Raw genomic sequence first — 26567 nt, 5'->3', positions numbered from 1 at the left:
GTTTTTTTTTTCTATTTGCATGGTATAATATCATCATAATGAACAAAAATTTAAAGTTTAAAAACATCAACCTGCGTGTGAATATTCTCTTAGTAAATATAGAGACCTAATTAAATGGACCATAAAAATATTCTAATTGATTAAATATAACTGTTTTCCTTTCTAGGACGGTAAATCCAAGAATGCTAATTTTAACAATGTGATGTGACTTTAGAGTTAACATGACAAAGTAAAAAAGATAAAAATAATTTTATACCTATATTAAATAATTTGATTGAAAACAATTTCTGTTCTATCATGATGCCCCTACAGAAGACCCACACTGTTGCATTTTGTTTCATAGTTGTGGTAAAATATTGCACTTTGCATTATCTACTGATCTGATTTGACTTTTGACTACAGAGGTATGTTTACAGCTTTTATATTACGTTGGTTTAGCTCATAAAACACCAATAAAATATACAGTAAAAATTATATGTTGCCACACAAGTTTATTTGCTTAATTGAACAACAATAGTTTTATATGGCCTGAAAAGAAAACACATAAGAGGGTGTAATATTACTGACCTGGTCCGTTTTGTATAGGACTTGTTTTCCTTATGATTTGACCAAGATGGTAAAACTAATAAATAATCAACCAAATCTCTTTTTTTATCAGATTCAAATAATTGCAACATATTTTCTGATGGGTGCAAACCAGTAGTAAGAAACAACCATTGAAACTTACACAAACTGCACATTAACAGTGGGATAAACACAAAATTAATGGATAAAAATAAATTTTCTGATTTTGGTCTCACACCAATCAACCCAACTACGTAAATCCAGTCATATGAATCTGAATAAACAACAAAACCCAACTGAGATTTGCATCCCAACATTATGTCTTTAACCATGTAACTTTCATCAAAATATGTGTACACCCGCTTAGCCGTCAGAGGTGATTTGTATTGTTTCATTTTTCCAACACAGCTGGCTGAAGCAATATCTTGCTGATATTGGTGAGACCGGCAGCATATTTCCCTTGAGTGTTCAAATGCAATTTTGCAAGCTGGATATGGCAAGGCTGTTAAAAGAAAGAAAAAAAAAACATTCCTTCACTGCATAGGTGTGTAAACCTTAAGCAAAAATCAAAAACCCACAAAACAAAAATAAACGCATATTTAGTGTATATTTTCTCTAAACCTCCATAACGTGTTGAATGATGTTGTTTTGCTTTGCTTTAAAACTGATGAAGCTCTGAGTGGTGGATCTTGAATTAGCTAATGTAAAAAGGTTTAAGGTGACGCATCAGAAAAAACCTAAAAACAACAAGCTAGAAGCAAGTCTAATGAAACCTGACAGGGTTGTAACCTGACAGTATTCGCATGTCCCACATCTATTCACTCCACAAAGGCACAACATTGACTGTTTAGCCTTATGTCAGTGCATTTTCATGCCTGTGAACCTCTGCACTCACGATTACACACGCCTTCCACAGAAACGCAAAATGTCCGTACCGTTGTGTTTTATATGTGGCATTATTAGTGTCGATGTTTTGCACTCCTTTCTTCTCACCTTTGTACAGTGCTGGATTTTCTTTCTTCCTGTTTTTATTTTGCATATTGATTTATTTTATTTTTTCTCCTAATTTCCTGTGGCTACGTGTAGCTTATCTTTCCCCACCATTCTGCTGTATTGTGTCGCTTTCCTAGCATTCTTCACCTTCTTTTACTCTTCATTGCCTGTCACATATCTGAAGAAAAGTGTTTTCCTCATTCAAAACTTGCTTTAATCGCAAGTTATTCAAGATTTTTTTTCAACCTGGCTAAAACATGCAAACAAATTTAAACGGGGAAGCAAAAGTAAATTTTTAGTGTTGTTTCTGGGTTTTTTTATTCTGTATGGAGGACTGACCTGTCTGTGGGTTGAAAATAGGGATGGTGCTAATCTAAGAAGAGCAGGTACATCCTGGACACCTTGATGTCCTGGTAAATGTCTTATAAATATTAGGTAATAAAGCCTAACACAATAATTAATTTCCTATTAGAAAAAAAATAAATAGATGAAATTGCTATTCTTTAATGCATAGGTTTTGATCCTGAAATTGTGGTGGAAATTTTTATATATCGTTTAGCAAAAGCTTTATGTTTTTCTTATTTTCTGTATTAATATGGAAGTTTGTTGACTGTTTACTATGTCTGTTTTGATTTGCTTTCCTGCTGTCTGCTCAGTGTTAAGTGCTGCCACCGCTGTGTCCTGTACAGCCAAGTCTCTCTCCCTTTTTTGTTGCTTTATTATAAATATTTAATTGGATTTTGGTCATGGGATTGTAACCAGATCTTGTAGTGGCTATTACAAATGAAATGATCCTTTTTGGATTAATGTAATACTTAAAATTTTATTATATTTTTTGGCATGATTAGACTTCTTAATGGTTTTATCTGTAAATGCCATCCCAATCAAACACTTTGTGCTAAATATTGTTTTATTCGTACTTCCCTATCTTTGCTCCATTGTCAGAACTATGCTTTCATAAAATAAAATAAAATGCACAATTCTTTAAAATATAAATTTCATTTGATTGATTCAAAGAAATTACCTTCTTATTTTGTGAAGAAGAAAACCCCTAAATTTGTTTTTCATGCACAAATCACTTAGGATAACACTGGTTAATCTGTCACTTTGGTGATGCTGTCAGAAACTCCTGAGTCTGGAGAATTGTGCAGCTGCTGTCAGAGTTAATTTATGAGTTCATGACTGTGACTGTGTGACTGATGGAGATCACAACTCTGAAAAATGATTGGCAAATATACTTTGGTTTTAAAATTGTGAGTTTTAGCTGTGTGATAGTAAGTTAGTGATTTTTCACTGATTGTCCATTCAATGCTTTTGAAATCGAAAAATTAACATCAGTGATATTTGCTTCAAAAGTGTATTTTTTTTTACCTTTATCAAGTACAGAATGTACCTGTGATGCAATGACCTTTTAGACATGCTGAGATTTTCTAACCATTTTTTCAAAGAACAATTTTCCTTACTGAAAAAGACAAGATAGAAAAACTGTCTGACTTTGAACAACAGAGAAAGAGAGATATTTCTAAATCATCTGTTACTTTGGTATTATGTTGCATATACATTGAGCAAATCAAATAAACCTGTTTTGCCCTGCATTCAATTTTTATCTGTTTCTATTTGATCTACTAAGAGTAAAACAAATAGTATAAATACCAATAGTAAAAATTAAGAACAAGAAAAAGAAGAATATATCACTGTACATTTGATATTCTGATCAATTTCTCTTGAAACGCTGTCTAATAAAAATAATGTAAACTATTAATGCGTTGGACATAATTGGAAAACAATAGAAGTTATTTTGTGCATGAAATCAAATGTCACATCTACCATCCTTCTTGCATGATTAATTGGGGTGCATGAATACATCCAGCTCGCAATATGAAAAACGCTACATTATTTTGGGATTACGGCATACAGACAAGGCGATATTTAGAAATGGTTTTGAAAAAAACTAAGAATCCCCATTTTTTGATTTACACAAACTAACTAAAGGCTTCACAAACCCCAAAAGTTATGTATTGATGACTCTGTAGTTAGTGTGCAAAATTTAGTCTCCAGCAAAAGGAAAAAGAAGATATGACTTTACACTATTTATGTAGACATAGACTCTATGGTCTCATCGGTTTCTCTTAAACCATTGTCTCATATGAACACAAACTATCTTAGGGTTGGACTTGGGAAAGGGCACAAACAAGGGAGGCTATTTGCAACTCCTATTGATCTATTTTGTGCTTTGACAATAAGCGTTGCCTAACAGCGCAGCAAGAATGTTAACTTCAACAAAGTCAGAGAAAAAGAAGAATTTTAAACATCAGTGCTTGCTTTGCAATAAATATGGATATCTTTTCACATTTGTATGCTTGTTGTAGATAAAAGCCCTGTAGGAGGTTACTGAAACGCTGCAGTACAAAAGGCAAAAATGTTGTGATTTTAACATGAAAATTACAGTTAGAACTTGGATCAAACATCAAATGTATCATCCATTAATTTACAGAGCAAACTTCACACATTTAAAAAGGAACTCATCATATCAGTGTAATGAATTATTTCTATATTGAGTGTCTTAGTTTTAACCTTACAAACCTTGCTAAGCTCTAATTATATCCAGAATATTAAGTTATTGAGGTATAAATTAGAAGTTAGATTTGTGAAATTTCACATTTAGGCGAGTTGTCTAGGGGTGGGACAATACACCCACCTCACAAGAGAAGATACCGCGTGATTTTTGGGTTACAACATAAAGGATACTGCAAGATGATTTTATGATTTTCAACAATAAGACAATACTTAGCCATAGTTCAAGGAAAACAATTTTTTTTGGTCAATACAAACTGGCTAAAGGTTTCAGAATTCAAAAAGTTATGAATTGAGGACTTACACTGTCTTCAGTGTTAAAATTGAACTTTATATATATATATATATATATATATATATATATATATATATATATATATATATAATTTTTTTTTTTTTTTTTTTTTTACAAATCCTTTGCAGTTCAGATACCAGTTACTGTGGTTGGACACTCTGTTACAGTATGTACTTCACATAATAACTGTAGACAGCCAGTGTCTTCAGTGTTAAAACTGAACTTTTTCAAGGAAAATAAGGGTATTCGCATAAATTGCAGTGGCTTTTTTTTAGATTAGAGTCAAGAATTAATTTAGATTAAACTTAATTTTGTAATTTAAATTATTTGACCACTTCAAAATGTTTGAGCAAGTCAATCACTTTCCTAATTGACGTCTGCATCTGTTCTGCACTCTACTTAGCCCTTTTTAGGGTTCTTTATAAGTGTGGAGCCAACTTTGAAATGCAAGTAAAACTTTACTATTTAAAGACACAACCAACTAGGGGCCTGTATTTAATTAACACTGCACCTGTGCCCTAATTTAGTTTTCTCGAGCACAGAGCTGGCTTTGCATGCTGGCCATCCTGTCACTGTGCTTTACCTGGATCCATGGCCATCTGTCATTCTCGGCAGCCGTCCAGGCGTTGACCAGGCCCTTCTTGTTGAGGCGTGCAAAGTATGGGTACCACTTCTGCAAGCCAAAGAGAGCACGGTGGGTGGAGGAGGCTGTTATCTGTTGGTTGGAGATTATGCCGCCCTCCATGCCCAGTGGTCCAGAGCATTCTAGGAAAAGAAAGGAGGGAAGACAGATGAAGCTTTCAAAACGTGCAAATAGTGCAAGCAGACTACATTTGATTTTCCAAGTACGCAACAAGATTGCAGCTCTAAGTTTCTCTGCCATATGATGTTTTATTCCACTCTTTTTATCCCCAAGAAAAAACTACAAATTGTTATTTTTCTGAGCCTGTGCAACCCCCAATTAAAAACTACTGTTTCTCTAATTTTTGTCCCTATGTCTTAATAACTTAGATAATCGTGAAAAAGGTCATTTCTTTCAGCATCTCACTTCGAAAAATGATGCTCACATATTAAATAGATTCATTACGTTCAGATGGATACATTTCAAGTGTTTATTATGCAAATTCAATTAATATGGTTTACAGCTAATGAAAACTCCCATTTTCTTTTTCAAATTTGAATTAATAGTGGATAACATAAAAAATGTCACATTTTCTGCAGTAAAATCACAATCAAAATTTTATCATTGTTTTCCTACATACAATCAAAGCTCTTAAGGGAAAAAAATAGAAATATCACATCTAATCATATTCCTTTCTGCTACATATGTCAAGCAGAACATTAAAGAAATGTCGCTTTCAACACAAAAAGTAGTTTGAATTTCAAACTGCCCTCTGACTTTTAGCAACATGTTGACTTATAATATGCAACAGCATCAAATTATTTTATGATCTTTATTGTATTCATCTCATTTACCAGTTAATCATTAATGTCACCATTATCATGGGGGGCTCTTGTAAGTAGCAGCAATAATTTTCATAATTTCATCACCAACATAAGAAACTTGCAATGTCTTCAATATTAAATCCTTCATGTCAGGGAAAAATTACAGCAGATCACACATATATCTGCATTCAGGCTGTAGCCTGCAAGGAGTTTAAATCAGCTTTATGCTATTTGAAGTTCAGAACGTTTATGTGTGGATAAGGGTTTGATTGCAAAGGTTTGCTGTATTGACTCTATAAATAAAACATAAATTCTTATGATTTTATTCTGCCTGGCCTGCCGAGAGCAATCACACCTTCAGACACAATAAACCTGACAGGCTTATAACCAATTAAACAGGCAAACCAGACAATTTTGAAGAGTGCAAACATCCAGACAGAAGCTTATTTATGCTTCAGACAGCACTTGGTGGTATCTGGGGGGTATGAACACCCCTGTGTTTCTTTACTTCTGCTTGAATATGCTGCAGCATGTCTCAGACAAGGCACTTGATAGTAAAAAAAAATTAAAAGTACTAAATATAATTAAACGGTAATTTAATTTTCATCTATAATAGCGTTTATACTACTATCATGGTATTTACTGAAACCAGTAGAAATGATCCCAGCTCCATATTTTTTGCAGCTGAAGGAAAAGAAAATAAAACTTTCATTTGAGCAAGAACCTGGAACTGTAATGTACATATGGGATGTTTCTTATACATTATCTCACAATGTCTTTGCTTTGTCTTCTCAACATTTTCTAAATCTTCACAAACTAAGATCATAACATCTACCACCTCTATTTTTAATATTTCACAACACCATACAGTGCATGCATTTGATACTTGGCCAGAGGTCATTTTGCATGAATTGGGTGGCTATAATTGTGATCTAGCTCATTCACACTGTTGGCTTTATTATTTCTCATTTTCAACTTCTTGATAAAATCCCATAGTCTGGATTTAGTTCAAAGTTGCCAATCAATGATCCACTGTGACATCATGGACGTTAAATTCTATATTGATGTTTTGATTTAAGAATGGCTTAACAAAAGGATTTGAACAGATACAGAATAACCCATGTCCTGTATGTCGGTGTTGACTCTAACTGTGGTCCTGGCTATTTGAAGGTTCCCTAAATTCTTGAATGGCCTTGGCTTCACAGCCCTTTCGGGGCGGTGGTTATCACTCTGGCTTCTACGCATTCTTCTGCCACACTTTTTTCTTCCATTCAACTTCCCATAGCTCTATTTGAGCAGCCAGCTTCTTCAGCAGTTACCATTTGTGGCTTTCCCTTTAAGTGAAAGTATACTCGGCAACTGTTCAGTCAGCAGTCTTCCCCATACTTGTGTAGAATGCCAGCTCTTCAAAACTGAACCGATAGCTTCACTTAAACAGCACATATGTGAAAGCTGCAAAACGGAGTTAGCAACATCTATATGACGGGTTTTTGCCTTTGGCATCCACGAGAAGGGTTTTGTTTATTTATCTGTGATAATAAATGTAGGTTTAACCTCAAAACAAGAAATTTCCCACTGTTTTAAATATAGCAAAGTCCTGAAAAGCCAAAACCGTAAACAATGAAAGTTGTCTGTTCACATTTTATAAAACTATTTCACAGATTCTCCATATTGTTTTTCTGTCCAGAACAAAGTCCTTATTGTTTTTCTCTACAGGAAATGTGGCTAAGGCTGCCTAACTCTTTCCTTTTTATTTGTGCAATGTTAAGCATCTTACCATTCACAGCATTCAAGTGAGAAAGAAAAGAGACAAGGATCTTTAAGTAAGAGAACAGCCGGTTGTGTTTTCACCCTTAATCCTTGCTGTCCGGACATGCTGTGCATTTCATTAAACATGCCTCCAGTAAAATAAAAATGTCAACTTGGTAAGGTTAATTCGAAGACACTTAGGTATGAGGCAGAGTCAGGGAGGGACATTCTTTACACAGTTATTAACAAAGAAGATTAAATGATTTAACAAATTATTCACTTGGAAAACAGGTTCTCTTTTCTTTTTGCTTTCCTCGTGAACATAGAAGATTTTCTAAATTTACACTCGCTGAACAGTTTCTTCCTCCAAAATAAACCATTTTCAAACCATGCAGCTTAATCTTAAAAGTTACAAAATAACTTTAAAGACATCAATAAGACATACTAGAAGAGCTCTTATTCACATTGAAATGCTTCAGCTTTGGTGGAAGTGTTGGTTCAAACACTTTTGACTCATTGGCATAAAAGTATATAAGGCATCACTTTAGTTAAGAATCTTCCAACCTGAAATAACTGCTGTAATAAAATTGTTCCCTTCAGTGCCTCATCATAAAAAGCTTTATTTTTAAGATATTTTACTTTTTCACCCATAATTGGTAATAAACTGCATTTGCACTCAACACATTCTAATTCAAAGTCTTAAAGCCTGGTGTCTTTTTGCTTCTTCAAGCTGACAAAATAGCTCCCACCATAAACAGAGTCCCAGCTTTACTGGGGGCTTAGGCATATTATTTGTGACAGATGCTTAAGTTTTAATTAGACCATAAGTCATGCAAATAGTTGTCATAAATGCAAAGGATTATAGCTGGGAAGAGATTTTTTGTTTTCAAATAAAAACGTTATAAGCTGCATTCTCAGCAATAATGTCGGTTCTCTCCTGAAATGTAGACTATGTTTAAGGTAAATCAAGTGTAAAAGGCATCCACAACAAATAAACGCTACTGGTGCTTTCCATTGAAATAGCTCATATACTTTGGCTATCATTGGTGGAATAATTCAGTTCAGTCAGCCTGAAGAAGGGTTCGGGTGTTTGTTGTTTTTTTTTTCCTATCTCCTGTTCATTTTCAGTGCTCACACTGTTTCAGCATATGCAACATTTAGTTCCCCCTGACATCTAAAAATCATGGAAAGGAAACTGAAAATAAACATAAAAAAACCCAAACTTAATTCAGTTCAATTAAACATTGCAATATAAATTAAAAGTTCATATTGCAATATTGGAAGATTTAACTTATGTTAATTTTGATGATTATGAGTTACAGCTGATGAAAACCCAAAGTTCACCACCAACAGTCTTACTGGAAAATGAATTATGTCTTCAAGAAGATTGGGGAAGCATTGGAGGCTGAATGCTAGATATCTGTTCTGACTTAGGACTTATGTAAACAGGCCATCAGCAGTAGATGGCATGGCTCCCCAAATCATGGCTGACTTTGGACATCTGAATAATGGGTCTCAAGCAATCAATAATAAGTCATAAGAACATTGATTTTTGGTAATAGATGTTTTTGTGAATTGTGTTGTTTCTAAATATAGAATATTTAACTTATTTGACTACTGTCTGCTAGTGTATTTCTGGCTAAAATACTTAAACAAATCTGCTCTAAACTACAAAGAAGGAGACTTAATTAACTTAAAAGTTTCCTAAGAGTGTAGGTATGTCATAGTCAGACTTTAGTCAGAGCCCAGGTGGAACAAACAGACTGAAGTGAAAACTGCAAATGAACTGTGTTCATGCAAAGCAGCCTTAAGGGGATGCCTGAAGCGATGGCCACTGGGAAGCTATGATGGACCCTTCACTATTAAAACAAAACTCCTACGGAATTTCAAACTCTGTGCTCACACACAGAGGGAACAGACACACACACACACACACGCACACGCCCACGCACACACACACACCCACACACACGCACACACACACACACACACACACACAGATAATGAAACTGGCAGCATAGAGAGCTGTAAGGGAGCTTTAGCCATGCAGCAGCAAAGTCAAGAGTGAGGGAAGAATGGAACAATGAAAACAACCGCAGCACAACTTATCCAGCTGCTAAAACTTTAGGGTCTTAGTCAACAGGAAGTCTTAGGAGACACTGAGTAATGTCTGAAGAGAGTTCAGGGAGTATCCACTATAGACTGTAGGAGAGGCAAGAGAATATCCAAATGGATATAGTGTGTGGCCCTGTATTTGATACATTGTAATCATTTTTCCAACAAGTACTGCTGCTCATGGAGCCCAAAGCTAAGGCCCTAAAAGAGGCACTGTTTTTGGGTTATGGGTGAGGTTCATGATTAAAGTATGAACTGAGTTTAGGTTAGGTTAGGGGTTTGTACTGATAATGGTTAAGTTTAGGGTAACAGCCAGGGTTCGACTGTAAAAATAAATGGAAGTCAATGAAAAGTCAGATGAAAATGAAATGAAAAGTCAATGAAAAGTCCCTGCAAAGATAGGGAAACAGAACAAGAGTATGCGTGTGTGTGTGTGTGCGTGCACGCGCACGTGTGTGTATGGGGGTGTACAGTGAGTTGAGAGATGTGTTCATGCATTCCAGCATGGCAAATCAATCTTGCTTCAGTGGTTCATTCTATGTGACTCACTGCTTCCAGACTGGTGTAGGTGGATACACAGGCTTCCTGCTGGAGCTCTGAGAGCCAGCTGATTTTTCAATATCAGATAGATCAACTTAATTTGAACCTCTTCAAAAGTCTAAGTGTAAGCAGCTTTTATTTTTGTACAAGCTATCCCCATTGCAATTAAATGCTTGGAAATATCCATATCTTTGTAGGATCTTTCAAAGCTCTTTGGTCATAAATAAGCCTGCACAATAATCATACAAATGATATTTGAATTCCCATAAATTCTGACTCACAATACATTACATTTCCTCAATTAAATGTCAAACATCTTTACGCTAAAGAGCCAAAATAAAGCACAAATTAGTTTACATTTATTTTTTGCCCCATTAAATATATATCTACCATTTTTCAACTATAATGAGCAAGCTGGCTGTCAGTTAGGAAGCCTAATGGTGTATTTGAAGACTGAAGTATTAATTCTAACAGTGCATATATTTATTTGAGCATGAAATTATTTTACAGAAAATTGCATTTGTAATAACAATATTTATCAGCACGTTTCCAGATCTACACGAGTGGCTTTGAACTGCAAGTCAACATAGGTTCAAGACTGCTACTAATTAGGAAAAGTGTACTGGGAAACTGAGAAACATAATTCTCTCCCATGACAATAAGAATGGATCACTTAAATACCTTATGCATAACTTTGCAGCATGAGAAACACATCCTAATGTCACAATCTCAAATGTGAATGTATACTCTATAAAAAGGGCCTATAGAACAAATAGAAGAGGACTTCAATTGTGCCACCACTTGTGCTTAATTTGGATGTTTATCTAGAGGTGCTCTGTGCAACAAAGAAGACTGCATTTACAAGCACCCATTGGCCAAAATTTAGAAATCAGGGAACGTGTCCCTAATTCAAATGATCTGCAATATTCTGGGTTTCCTGATCTGGAAATCCCTTGCTAGAGTGGGAGAAAGTCACACCAGCCACAGCAGTGGTTCAACTGCACCAGGCCCAAGTCCAGCTCAGAAATGATACTCAGATGTGATTTTTTTTTTATTATTATTATTGATTTAGTCAAAGGGTAGTGCTGAGGTAATGTTTTCTTCAGTATCCTTGTTGATGAGCAATTATAGGAGCTGGACAGGACAATGATGGTGCTTCACACTATTCATATTCACATGGTGATGGTGGCAAGCTCCTGGACTGCAGCCACAGCTACCGTGGGGCGGGCTGACAGGAGCAAGGTTCCCATGAACTGGTATGACTGGCTCGTCTGACCACCACAAGCAGATAAGACTGGTGAAGTGTCTTGCTCAAGGACACAACAACTGAGACATATGAAGCAGGGATTCAAACAGGTAACCCAGCAATTACAGGACAAACTCCTACCACCGTTGCATATTTAAAAAAATATAATAATCTCTGCTCTCTGGCGCAAACACAACAAGGGCCGGAGTAAAATAGGGACGGGGCGACAGCAGCCACGCCCTGTACTGCAAAAAGGCCTTAAGTGAACTGCCTACGAAATGTTTCTTCCAATTTAATGTTCTCGAAACCGTTCAAAGTTTTCCACAGTTCAATAGAAAGATAATCCAGAATTATTTGATCTAGTTATAATGTCCTTCAAAAATTGCCTGAAAATTATTTGCAAGCATTTTGTAATAGACTATTCTCAAACTTTTTTTAAATGAAAGTCAGTCCTTGTTGCCAAACAAAATATCTTCTTCATATTTCAATACACCTTTTTAAGCATTACCTGGTCCATTAGAGTTTTGTGATTGAATTCTAACTCATACACCAAAGATTTTTATTTATTACATTTTCTGACAACGATTCAATAGATTTGATTTGGAGGAATCGGATTACATTTGTAATACACTTGTTACTTGATATGTGCTATTTTATTTTGTTCCATCACATAAAACTCTAAACAAATATGTTTGTGGCCCTATGTGATAAAATGTGAAGAATTGGTTAGAGACATGAAGACTTTTTAACTGTACGTTAAAACAGTGGAACGATTGGGACCAGATGAAGCAAGTTTAAGTAGGTATTTCCAATGTGATTGACTGTAAGTGTGTGCCTCCAATAGGCTTGGTCTCATTGGCTGTGGTAACAACCTAAATCTGAAATTCTGCAGGTGAAAAACAAGGGTCTTTTTTTTTTCTGTACAGGCTGACATATTGGACTTATGTTATGCTGTGTCACCGTAATATAATATTTGCCTAGATGCTTTACCTCTTTGGTAGCGCTCTCATGAGATATAATATGTGGATGTTGTGACAAGACACCACTGCAAAGCGACATTCCTTTTCACCTTGTGGCAATGATGGGCCAGTCTTAACGAGCTGCCTGCCAGTCGTTCGTCAGTGCAGCAGAGGCAGCTGGCCCCCGGGCCTTGCCCTGCTGCCCTCTGAGCATATATCAGCCTCATGGTAGCTCACATTGCTAACACCAACACTGGAGTGCAGTGACAGCTGAATCCATCTCCCACAAGCTCTGCCTAGACCCTTGCAAATTACTACCCAACTGAAATTAATGCCAACATAACAATACTAATGAGCATGCAGCAGTAAGAGTTGATAAGGGAAAGAATGATAAACGGATGAAACAGATGTCAGCCATATAGCAGGGCTTCAGTAGGTGACAAATGAGGTTGGGGAAAAGGGAACATATATATTTATGTGCTGTCAAGTTTTCAAATCTGATAGGCAATTGAAAGTCACTTAAATTTTTTTTGACACAATAGCAAAAAAGGAAGAAAAAAAAAAGTTGCATGCCCTAAGATTATTAGTCTAAGATGCCTTGTGGGTTAGGATATATTCTTCAATTAGATGGTATTTCTGCAAAATTATATAGAAAAACAGTTTTCATTAGATGCTAGATTGAGTCGTCAAGATAATGTAGGACAGTTGTAAGCGGTTATTTTAATAATATCATATGATGATTCTACTTTGTTTGTTGCATATCTAACAGTGGTTTGTCTTGGCAGCTAAAAGACCTGATGCTGCTTTTTACTTTTCATCTTCATTAGCTCAGAGATCTGTACAAAAACACTGATCTCTGTCACAATACGACAAGCAACAGTGACCACTTCACCAACAAAGAAGTATAAAGTGTAAAAATGCATTACTTGAATAAACCATTGCCAACACACAGTGTGGAACAAATCAGAGAAGAAGACATGTGTTTGTATCAGATGCATATATCAGATACTCAATCAGTTAAAACAGTCTTCATCTTCTCCAGAAAGGATAAAGCAAACAAACAGCCCTCACAAGAAGATCCTGCTTTTTTAAAGGCAGCACATTAATGACATTTTGTTTTTCTTGGATGCAAAAAGAGAACATCCTCAGGTTGGAACACAACCAGTCCTTGGCTCTCACATATCTGGGAAACATGCTTCATCGGTTATATTAACAACATTTTTCTGGATATGCAGAAAGAAAAACTGCTTTGTTACACAGTCACACCTGATCCCCTCCACCTACACACATTCTCCTCACAAGTCAAATTTTATCTGACACCTCAGCATTCCTATGCCTGAGAGTGAATCTCAAAAGGTCAATGTTATAAATCTTTATCATATAAAAGCACAGCAGACGCTATCTAAATCTATTCATCTAGGATTTGATTTACACACAGTGTATTTTATATTTTATGATATTATTACTAAATGCATATTTTGATTAGAGAAAAGGTACAAAATTCAGTTTTTTTTAACACCTTAATGCAATTTTACTTTAGTACTTCCTTTATAAAATAAATAAATTAAATAAAACTAAATAAGAAAAATAAGACAAAGGAACTTTTGCACTGATTTTTGGTGGCAAGAAAAGCAAATTATGGACACCAGAAAAAGCAAAAGCTGCCCGGACTGGTCAATGTATAGATAGATACCACTGTGTTACATTACACAGATATAAACAGCCGTTTAACTCCACTCACTTGAACATATTAAGAGCACAAAAGCATTGTGAAACACGACAACCCCTCACAATCATGTCCTCCTCAAGCTCACTTATGATAAATAATCACATATTACTTCCCATCTTTGAGTAGGGAAAAAAATGAGACAAAGAAATCACTTTACATAAACCAACTTTTGGTCTGATACGCTGACCACCAAGAAGATTTCACATGTTATTTATATATGGCTGGTAATGTCCAACCATGGTGAGTCTGTGTGAATTGTAGCCTTTGTTTCCTGTTTCAAACTGTAAGGAGTTTCACTTGGCGTAGTACTCTGCAGCTGTAGCCCATTTGCTTCAAGGTGTTTGACATGTTATACATTCAGATATGCTTGGTTGCAACAAGTGGTTATTAAAGCTACTGTTGCCACCTTATCATCTCAAGACAATCTGGTTGCTTTCATTTGACCGCTGGCATCAAGAAGGCATTTTAATACACACAACTGCTGCATACTGGATATTTTTTTCCATTTTGCACCATTCATAAGCAGATCTGCAATTTTCAAATTACTCAGACCAGGCCATCTGGCACCGGCAACTAAGACAAAGTAATTTAAGTCCCTATTCAGCTGCTCAGCTTGGACCTCAGTAAGCCGTCTTCACAACACCTAAATGGCTAAATGCAATTTACTGTTCATATGCGATTGATTGATTTTCTATTTGTGTAGTGCAATTAAAGAGAAGTACCTAATAAAGTGACCAGTGAGCCTAAAAATGCACACATCAAATAGTGTGCAGTAACAGAACTCTATCCAAGGCTTGTTTTAATAACCTTCTTTCTAGTGAATAAACACATTTCTGTGAAGTGGTCATCCAGTAAATGGTATCCTGCACATGGCTGTAATAAATCATGAAACAAAGCTGATGTTATTTCCTCTCTGTGGATAGAGTTCTGAAGTGGTTTTTCCAAAATATTTCAGTTTAAAGCATACAGCTCCACAATGAATAAACTTACTAATAAAGAAGCACAAGCACAATATTTAAGTCCTTTTGTCTGCTTTGCTGATTACTGATTTGAGAGACTTCCTACCATACAGACCGTACCATGTAACACCAAGGGTGGATTTATGATTTTATTGATTTAGTAGCCTTGATAGGAACCAGTTATTTAGTGAAATGTGATTAAATTATGTAAAATAGTGCTGGTCAGTTTTTAACAGCTAGAAAAGGCATTTTTGGCTGCTGATGGCTGGTTCATATGGAGTGAATTTAAAATTGATGGTCAATCTTCAAAATCTGTAAGACCACATACATTACGATAAAATAACTTAAATATAGCAGATTTGGTCTTATCATCACACATCAGGAGCAACAAGCCACACAAACTGATTTCATTCAAACATTCAAATGAAAGACAGGACATTTCACAAAAACTCTTGAGACCAAATGTGTGTCCAGAGTTCATAAACACGGTCAACTGGGAAGAAGCAAAGGTGATAGTTTGTGAACTATATTTAATAGAGAAAAATCAATATATCAGACTTTTACAACTGGCTTCCTGCTGTTGTTATGTCTTCTGTATTTTGGATTCCCCTCTGTTTCTGTCACCTTAGTTTCTGATTGACTAAACGTCACATTCAACAGGCTATTTTCTTGTTTGTTCTTGGATGAACACCCAAATTTTAGATTGGATCTGGTCCATCCGAGCGGACCAGATCACTCTTAGTACGCCAAACATAACATAAAGATTATCTTAAGAGCCATCCCGATAACTGGGGCATCCTAAGGATTGCCAGACGGGGAAAACCGGGATAAAAATCAGCATAAAAATCTTGCCACGTTAACTAGGCATAACTGATAATGGCTACCAAACTTTGGTAGCAAAATTCTATCAAGAAAACATATTTTGGACTGATTACACTTGCAGTTAAACAACATTTTTTAAAAAGTATAATATGTTTTAAAATGGCTATGGCAGTTAAATAGATACTTGTTTTAAATTGGTATGATATTTTATATTGACTCTTAATTGCTGTTGACACCAACATAAAGCAAAGACTATAATAAACAATTGCTTTGAGCTCAAAGCAATTGTTTATTTCGCTTTTTGATGCTTCTGTCAAAAAACGACCTCAAAGCAGATGTTTAAACAATTTCGGGAAAAAAACGATTAAAGAGAGTTTATCAACAAATGCAGCTACTCCTTTTTGAATATTATTGTTCAACAGCATCAAGTAGCATTTGAATATTACAGACAGAAAACACGGACGAGTAACAAATCTGGCTATCCTGCAGCACCAAATTTTAAATCAAAGAAGCACAAAGAGAATACATTTACAGTACTGACTACTAGCTTCAGGGTTATTAAGAGTTGTTGAGATTTATATTAGCAAGAGAATGAAGGACTTTTGTACCCAGTTACATTAGCCCTCTGGGATATTTATGAATGAGATATCCTTCCTGTACACTTCATCTTCTGAAGGTGTAAACTCCATCCAATTACAGCTGAGAGTCCACGTTTTCGCCTTCTGGTCATTGTTTTATGTCAAATCTAATGTGTTTAAACACAAATCCCAAGTAAACTATAATAATCCCACTTCATCTCTAATTTGAGGGTAAAATGCTGAATCTACTATTGAGTTCATGTAATGAAATTTCTTTGACATGTTTTGGGTGCAAGAGAAAATCAAATATCACAAGCTCCACATCCATATTTTTGCAGCTGAAAAGTAATCTGAGTGAGTTCTAAAGAAGTGAAAAGAAAACATCACTTACTGTATTGACAGTTCCTTCCCATGTACTCCCCTGGGCATTCACAAGAGTAGTTCGCAACCTGATCAGTGCAAATTCCCCCATTCTTGCAAGGATCCTTTTCACATTCATTGATGTCTAGAAGAAGAGAGGAAAGACAAGAAACACGAAGACATATTCCTTTAATTTATTAGCACAGATAATCAGACATAATAGGCTCTTATGTAGATTAAAATGAAATGCATAGATCATATGACTTTCCTTAATGTTGCTCGATTTGTGGAAACCTTCATACAAATACAGCACTATCTTGGAACTAAATCACCAAATGACGCATTGATTGAATTTTAATGCAACATGTTTAATCCAAGTTTTAACACCTGCATCTGTTCATCCATGTGTACTACTTCAAAAGGAAATCTCAGGGTTTTGTCACCTCAATTTCTGTCCTGCCTATTTTCCTCAGTTCAGCTGATACAAGCTTAAATTGACAAGCTGGCCTGGCAGATGCCCTTTGTTTTACACAATCACCTGGGAGTTTTGTCTTTTGTGGTGATGTTCAAACCAAAAACTGTGAAACCAGCAGGGTTGGCAGAGCCCAAGTGCAACCTACTGTTGAGCATCTTGTGCAAAATAATAATAATTAAAAAAAAAACAAACGACAAACTGTGACAGGACAACAAACATATCAATCAATCGATCGATCATACCAATTCATTCACCTATCAAAGTAGAAAAATGTCCTCTAAGACATTTATAGTTGAAACTAGAAGTTTACATACGCTGAATAAAAATACACATTTTTTTTCTTGCTGTTTCAAGCTAAATCAGATCAAACTTATCTTGGCAAGTTCATTTAGATTTACCAAAATTATTTCTATTTGCAAAATGCCACAATTTAGAGAGAAAGAATATTATGGAGATTTATTTATTAATGTTTTCGAGATCACAAGTTTACATACATTCCCTCAGTATTTGGACTTTAAACTGTATGACTTGAGTCAAAGGTTTTAGGTGTCCTTCCACAAGCTTTTCACGATATTTTGCTGGAAATTTGGACCATTCCTTCTGTTAGAATTGGTGTAGCTGAGTCAGGTTTGAAGGCTGTTTGTTTCACTTGCACAAACATTCCAGATCTGCCCACACATTTTCAGTAGGATCAACTTTGTGATGCTCATGCTAAAAAAAAAACAAAAAACTTTTTGCTATCCTTATGCCACTTTGTTACCACTTTGGCTGTTTGGATATGTTTACTGTCCATTGGAGAAACCCATTTTATACTGAGCTTTAACTTCCTAGATGATGTCTTAAGACATCTATATTAACTTAATGTTCTTCCTTCATGATGACATCTATCTATTAAATAAACCAGTTCCTTCTGGCAAAACTGAAGTATGGAGGTGGCCAATTCTTAATGTTGACACCTCCATACTTCCATACTTCATACATACAACCTTGACTCTGGCAGCCTTATGCACAATAATCTATCAGTCAACAGATCAATTTCTTTAGGTACAATTTTTAAATCTTGAGAGCAACAATTATTATATACATCATTAAAGATTTATTTATGTTTTCAATAGACTGGAACTGGCTACTTTTCTTTTGCAAATGGAATCAAATAATAAAAAAAAAACTTTGGTAGATAACATGTTTTTTTATGAGTTTGTTTACAGAATAAAAATCCGTCAAGAACAACTTGAGGTGGTCTATCAGACTGAGTTTATATCAACAATATCTAAAGCAGATCCTGGAAGTTGCCATGTACTATTCATAAATGTTTTGCATTTGAAGTTAACATTGTTAATGCAATGTATAAACAGAGTTTATTTTGTGAGGAAAAAATTTAAACTGATCCAGACTTTAAAAAACAAACAGTGTTTTTTTTTCCTATGCAGAACAAAGTAATCCCAGCAGCCTTGGTTTATGCCTGATTCACACCAGCTGATCTCATTTGCATCTGCAATGGCTGAAAATACCAAGGCCGAAATGAAAAGGGGAATTTAGCACCTTTGACAGTTGTTCTTCATCAAGCTAACTAATTTCATTTAATTCAAGTATCACAGAGGTATATGAGAGCAGAACAGAGTGCCAACGGTCAACTGTCCTCAATAATAGCCATGTGAAATAACTCTCGTTCAAATAACCAAGGTGACAGAACTTGAACCCAACTCCATTACACATATTTTCACTGTATTGTTATAAGTATAGATAAGAGCATGAAATGACAGCAGTGATTTAAACGGGGAGGGATGAAATGAAGTCAACTTTCAGTCACTTCTGAATAAATTTGTAATGATTTCCAAATTTGCCTATGGCTGCAAAAGATTTTTAATCCTCTAAAACATACCTTGAGCAGTGTGGGACTCAAAGGTGCAGTTTGGATTCATGAATATGTAACTAGGTCATAGATTTAGAAAGCTTAAGGAAGTGAAAAACGATCTCATCTCTCTGAGATCCTAAATCAGATGGGCACTTTTGTAGTTCTTTATTTCTTTATTTTTTTCAGAAATGTCTTACAGTCTTATCTTTGAACATACAAATCTGTGACCAGAGGAACTAATGTGTTCAATTTGTAACCCAAGACCACACTAAAAAAGTAAATCACTTACAAGTGTGAAATAAAACAGAAGTTTTTAAAATAATGACGTATATTTTAGAACAAATATACCTTCTCGCTAGAAAGAGAATAGAATCATGTCTAAAGTCAACAGTTTTAAATACAACCATCTGTCTGCTGCTTTAACGAACAAGCAATATGACAGATTTTTAAAGATAGTGGTCTAAACATCACATTAAAACAAGAGACTGAAATGGAGTTGAATGTATTTAAGCATACTCTTAAGTTATGTTTAATTTTTTAAGTTTTTATATAATGAGATGAAAAACCTCAAGGAATTGCATAAGGTGTGTATATATATTTATAGGATTTACTTCAGTCTCAGTTTTGATTTTGTCTTGATGAATTGTTTGTTGTTGTCTGCATTTGAATGTTTTTTCACCATTTCAGAAAACATTTTCAAACCTCCAGCCTATCTAAAGAAAGCTCTAATTTCCACACCCCTATATATGGCAACATTTTTATTATCAATTGGGTAATAAAAGGAAACTGCATTTTATCCAGAAAAAGACATTTTTCTCGGGTTTTGTTGTACTGGACGTGCCAGATGTCAGAAGCTAATTTTCTTATCTTTAAACTGTGTTATTTGATGCACTCATCCAGAACCATTGAGCTGCAGGAGCAGATAAAACATTAACAATCTTGAAAAAAACAGAAGCTCCAGAAAAAAAGCAGCCTTTCTATACAATGAAATCCAAAACACATTTTAGCACATGTTTGTATTTGCAGCCTAAGTTGATACCTTTATACTATGTGTAAACAATGTGTACTTCAGAGCAGTGAAATAAATTGAGTTTATAGTTCAAAATGTATTTAACAGATATCATTTGGTCATATTTTTCTAGTTGTGTTCTACAAATCCAGTTTCCAAACTCCGCAAGTGAACTGAATACTTCCTTAATCATTAATGACCAAAATATTTGATGATAGGATTTTAAAAAACAAACACACCTGGTCCAAAGTCTTAGTACTAAATTCAAAAGCGATGCTTGTATTATTTTTGGCTCACACACAATTCAAGCCATCCATCCATCCATCTCTGCCAGTGCCTATGTTCAGCAGTCACACAAATCAATTTCTTTTAAATTTTGTTTATACTTAGGACCAATGCAAAACAGATTTTTTTTTTTTACAGAAATGTAAGCTATGGCCAGAAGAAGCCTGAGGAAAAATGTTGACTTGATGTCCAGCAAAACACAGTCAACAAGAAGAGTAACCTAAGATGCAGCTAAACCATATTTGTGCAGTCAGGGTTTTAATTAATGTGCTTTTCTCATGCGTTCTGTGAAGCACTTTGTGATTTTATCAGTGAAAGTCAGTATAGAAAGAAAATTTTGCTTGATTACATTTGCATAACAGTCTTTTTATGTGGTGTTATGTCACATGGAAATGTTCTAAGTTTGGGTTTTCATCACCTTTCCTAAGTTATAATCCTTATGATAGCAGAAACAAACATAAAATGTTCACTCTGTTTGTAAAACAAATCAACATTTTCTCAAAGCATCACATACAGCAATGAAGTAAACAAAAATACATTAAAATCTTTTTCTGTGGTTTGATAGAGTCTGGGTTTATTTTCATTTTATTCTTAATGCTGTGGTGACATTTAGTACATGTGTACTACAAGGGTTTGGTCTTCTTAACATCACCTATAGTTGTAATTAAATAATAATTTATTTAACTATTCTGTAGACCAGAGGTTGCTCATGTCCAGTCCTTGAGAGCTACCGTCCTGCAACTTCCAGATGGATCCCTGCTCCAACACACCTGAATCAAATGAATGGCTCGTAACCAGGCCTGTTCAGAGCTGAACGACTGCTGGTGAGGAAATTCAGCCATTTCATCCCAGGCTGTTGGAGGAAGGATGGATCTAAAAGCTGCAGAACTGTAGCTCTCAAGGAGTGGACTTGAGCACACCTGCTGTAGACAATTCTGGTTAAAAAATTTTGTTTTCAATATCATTATTGCTTCCACTGATTTTTCTGACATTAGATGAAATAAACCAGTTATATGGAGAAATTAGAAGGAAGCCGATCAGGAGGGATGCAGTCTGACAGACATGAAGGGTTGCAATAATGTTCAACTGTGGAAAATAACTTACTTCCTAACTTAACTCCAGCACATCCAGAAAGACATTAGATAAACCTTTCTGAAGCTTTTCATTCATTTTACTGCCAGACCTAAATTTGTCCTTATTTAAGCAGTTATGGTGAAAATAATAAAAATGAAAACAGTTATTAAGTAGAACTCTCGTGAGCATGCCTTTCTGACACAATCTCACAATGATTTGCACAGAGATATTTGCTTTCTTCTAAATGCCAGGTGGAGCAATAACAACAAAATGTGATTTTATGGCCACTTTATATAACACTGAGGAAAACATATTCTTGGTACTGAAAGCCTGCAGAGCCATCTGTTATTTCGCACCGAGGAGTTTAAGGTTTACGATAAGCAAATGTAGTAAAACACTTCCTAGGCAGATCAAGAATTCCTCAGTGCAAGTTGGAGAAATTAAAAAAAACCACAACCACTATAAAACCGCTGATATTACAGCACAAGCCACTTTTATTTCACTTTAGCCATAATACCACTTTCTTACATGATGTGCTTGTCAGATTTCAGTTCATATTCTTCTTTGCTCAGACCACTAGGATCAAATGGGGATGAAAGCCAAATGGAGAGGCCACTCAAACAGCCTGGAGCACCACAGCCCGTTGAAGGAGAGACAACACAGCTAGCTCATCTCGTTGCACAAAGAGAAACCATCAGCCCAGGGAGATCAGTATGGGGAAGGGGAGACTTGCCACTAAATCAAGTGAAAGAAAGGGAATTACTTCACTTGACGCAGTTAAATTAACCTGCTGCAAATTAGAAATGGAACTAAAAGCATGGAAGAGGAGAGATGGAAATGAACGTAAAGATGGAAGATGAAACAAAGAGGGGAAAAAAACACAGTTGTGTAGATTAGTAGTGTGGGTAAATAAACTAAGTTTACTGTTCCTTAACACCATCAGTGTGACAAAACCAGAGAGGTCCTTAAAACATTAGTTCTCTGCAACTCGGTTACTACTCTAAATGTAAGCGTTTTTTAATCAAAGCATTAAAGATAATAAAATCAAGCTCTTGCAACTAAGAGGTTCAGTTTATCGACAGTAGTTGTAACAATTTAACAACGTGGCTCTTCTAAAGATTTTCTACAATGGATGGACACACTAAACAGTAAAAAACCATGGCAGTTAAATAGACTGGATTCCTTTAAACATCCCCTAATAACAGTGACAGTAAAAAAAGGTTTTTGTTGGTTTTATGCCATTATCAAATTTAATTAACATCCACTAGGTTTATCAGCTTTGCAGTCCATTGTATTTCTGTTTGCTGCCAGTTAAGTTAAAAGTTTTTTTGTTTTTTTTAATAGTTCTGAATTATATCAAATATCACCTACAAGACAACTATGTTCAATTGATACCGATGTATGTAGAATCGGAACCAGTGCAAATTAATTTGAAACGTCAAATTCATGATAAAAATCCAACCATTCATATCAACTCTAATGTAAAAAACATTAACATCTAATGTTAATCTAATTATATTGTGGTAGAGATAAAGTCAGATCATCACAAATTGGTCAAAAAAAGTAATCTAAAACTAATGTTACGCTCATATTTTCCTTTGAATGCTGCCACATTGAAAAATGCATGGCACATGGACTTAAATGAAGCAGGTATGTGGAATATTAAATCTAGTCACGTCTTTGAAGTTATGTTGCTGTTGAATAGTGCATGTGTATTGAGATTAAGCAGACGGAGCTCAAAGTTTTAAACTATATGATGTGACGTTGTTAACCTTTCTCATTATGTCACTCTTGCAATGTTTCTTCGTATTAAGAAAAATAAACAAATAAATCAAGAGACCATCTGGAAATAAAATATCAATGCTCTGAGTGCTCCCAAATGTTCTGATAACCAAGTTCAAGAAAACTTACTGGAGGTCAGCTTCACAGTCACTTTCAAGTATTGCACAGTATCATGTGTAATGTTGATATTAGCACATTGCTTCAATATTTAGTCACAGTTGTGTAAATGGCATAACGGGGTAAACGTGTGGTACTCATGCAGTGTGACAGCTGTGGGACTCCTGCAGCAGAATTTCCCAAAAACTCCATGGCTGCCTGGCTTAGCTGGTGATCAAATTATGTATGCTACAGTGGTAATAAGAAGAAGGCTGCCGCTGTGGAGTTATTTTCCAAAGGCAGAATATTTCCTCAAACCATTGAAATCTTAGATAGATGCACAAATCTGAGACAGAGCTAGAACATCTGCGCACACGTGGTTCAATGACGAACAAACTTCAAACAATAAAGATATTGATAGACATAAAATATCGTGTTTTATCTCTCTCTTATGTCTAACAATGTTATGTTAAACATAAAGGTTTCAAAGAAAGAAAACAAAAAAAAAACAAGTATTTCAGTGCTTCATGGTACGGCTCTCATCAATTCTCTGTATTGGCCTGTTACCTGGATTTACTCCTCTGCTGCACCTCAAATGTCTCAATTGAGCAATAATGAAAGCAATGAATTGTCCTGTATGTCAAGAAGTATCTTTTGCAGCGAGAGCTAAATTGACTGTGCTGTGTCCGGGGAGCGGCAGGAAAAAAGGGTTGCAAAGGGAGGGGGTCACCGGTGTGCTAACCTCCTCGGCTCCTGCACCTGCCACTGGCACACAAACACAAAGACCAACAAATTAGATTTCCACTTCATTCACCTGTAAAGGCATTGTGTTTAATGGTGGGAAGTGGGGGGTGGCTGAAGGTTACTCTAAAGCGCAGTAAGGACAATCTCCATCCGTCTCCATCCACCGTGGATGGACAAAGCAATTGTAATGTTCAAAGCTGGGTTTTATTTAGATCCGTTTTAATTGGAATATATGCAGATTCATGTAATTGCTTTGGAAAGTCTAAACAGCCCCAAACAATACCATAAATCACACAAGTGTTTGAAATAAATACCAGCTAATAGCTTGTAATCCTCTCACACTCATAAAGCCCCCAAACTTAATTAGCTAAATGAAAGGTAGCGTCCCTGCAGTATTGCTTCTACATCGCAGCCACTTCATTCATTAAATTACACTCAGAGGCCGGGTAAAGCTCAATAAAGACCATTTTATTCTTTGACAAAACATTCTGCCGTACAATTTAGAGATAGTACAGAGTATAAGTCAGAGAATTACAGACACTTATATTGATATATTTTATGTACTGATGCATAATTATCTCCAGGGGAGTTCAATCTTTTTTTTTCTTTTTCCATTAAAAAGCAGATTGATTTATTTGCCTTTTGATCATTCCAATTCAACCCTATGTCATTAGGTATCAATAGATTTTTATGTCTATTGTGTAATTAATCCCAACAGCTATGCATCATTGGAAGTAATCATCTGTTTTTTTAAAATAATATTTAAAGTTTTGCCAGTACTGACAGACTGAGCATTTTGATGGACAGTGATTCAAATGGCAACCAGACAGAAGCCAAGAAAACTGCATTGATGGGGTCACCATATAAATGAATCAAGAGACTCAAATGGATGATTTGAAACACTAAACAGGATTTGTTATTATTTTCTGCCACATAACCTAATGACATAATATTTGTTATGTCTTCAATATTACTACAAATAGCAACATTTGAAATATCGCAGCATTTCGATGTGTCCCTTACATGGTTTGCAAAACAGCAAAGAGGACATATTATGGCTTTCTTTTAGAAATGACTTTTTTGCCCCTCTTCCATAAATATATTGGTAGTATGTCTAACAGTTGTCCTGTCAACCAATTTTCAATCTGAACTGTAGTTTTTTTTTTTGTAACTCTTCCAGAGTTGCCGTGGGCTACTTGGCCACTTGGGTGATTAATACTCTGCTTGCCCAGTCTGTCACTCTAAAAATGGATGGCCGTGTTTTCGCCGTTATCCAGCTGTCCCTTACACTTTACATTTTTAGATGTCAAGTTCAACAGTGCTACATCAGATGCTCAAATCTTGAAATATTGTTTTAGAACCCTCCTTTATATTTCTCCAGGATTTTATTCATGATTTGTCTGGTTTGTCCACTGGTCATCGTAATGCTGTTTGTTCGCTTTCGGCCTCGGAGGTTAGAGGACAGACATAATAAATCGTATGCAGTGGAAGTCTATGAAATGAATGAATGACTTTCTCAATGCAGTAAGGAGTACTGAAATGAATATAGACAAAAATATTACCGTGTCATGGTAGAAGTGTTTGGTCTGGCCTGGTATTCCTGTTTATACTGTTGACATTCCTCATTCTTCACACTTAGTTTTAAACACTGATAAACAAAACACATCAGTGTGTGCAAAGAAAACAGTTTTGACTTTACAGATAAAACAATGTGTTTCCCACTGGCTTTAATCACAGTATGTTGAATGTGTTGCTCCTCTTAGTTTAAATTTCATAACTGGAAACTCATGGTGGGTTTAGTCTGCAATTTATAAGCCTTGAACATCCAGTATTGTCAGCACACCTCGTCTAAGATGGATATAACTTTATGCTGAAAAGATCTGTAAAGCTACTGAACTCTGAGGTGTTGACTTGTTCTCAAAAGTGCATCTTCTGGTCAACCAGCCTCAGATGTTTTGTTTGACAGGTCCTGGAGCAGTGAAATGTGTCTAGTCCTCACAATATGAGGTCGACACATGCCCTGTCTCGACAGGTTGAGTCAAATATAGAAGAAACAACAAGGAAGTGTCTGTCTTCACTGACAACCCACGCTTGTCAGTTCTCCCTTGCTATTTCCCATGTCACTGAAGCGGCTATCATCTCATAAGACAGGGTTTGTTTCTGGGCTCTGATGGAGTCACGTAACTTCACATCCCGAAACTATGTTATCACACTGATATATGTGAGGTCCAGCATAGTCACCGAGGCTAAGGATGAGCTTTGACTCTAGTGATGTATTGAAAAATGATTGTTTTAATCACAATATAACCTTTACAGAG

General features: G+C 35.6%; 1 protein-coding gene across 9 annotated transcripts in view; it reads right to left on the bottom strand.

The window, feature by feature from the left end:
* edil3a (EGF like and discoidin domains 3a) overlaps positions 1–26567 on the bottom strand; it is a 137337-nt gene that overhangs the window by 57570 nt on the left and 53200 nt on the right. For all 9 annotated transcript variants that reach the window (XM_081610615.1, XM_081610620.1, XM_081610616.1 and 6 more), the window contains 2 exons: positions 16961–17074; positions 5010–5191 (listed from right to left, as the gene is read on the bottom strand). In XM_081610615.1, the coding sequence (XP_081466741.1) occupies positions 5010–5191; positions 16961–17074 (296 nt within the window). The remainder of the gene's footprint in view (positions 1–5009; positions 5192–16960; positions 17075–26567) is intronic.

The sequence above is a fragment of the Poecilia reticulata genome, chromosome 9 (assembly GCF_904066995.2).
Source record: "Poecilia reticulata chromosome 9, P_reticulata-male-v2, whole genome shotgun sequence".
In the NCBI taxonomy this organism is placed as follows: Eukaryota; Metazoa; Chordata; class Actinopteri; order Cyprinodontiformes; family Poeciliidae; genus Poecilia; species Poecilia reticulata.
The sequence above is the reverse complement of the archived record's forward strand: the minus strand, read 5'-3'. Positions and strand labels throughout refer to the sequence as shown.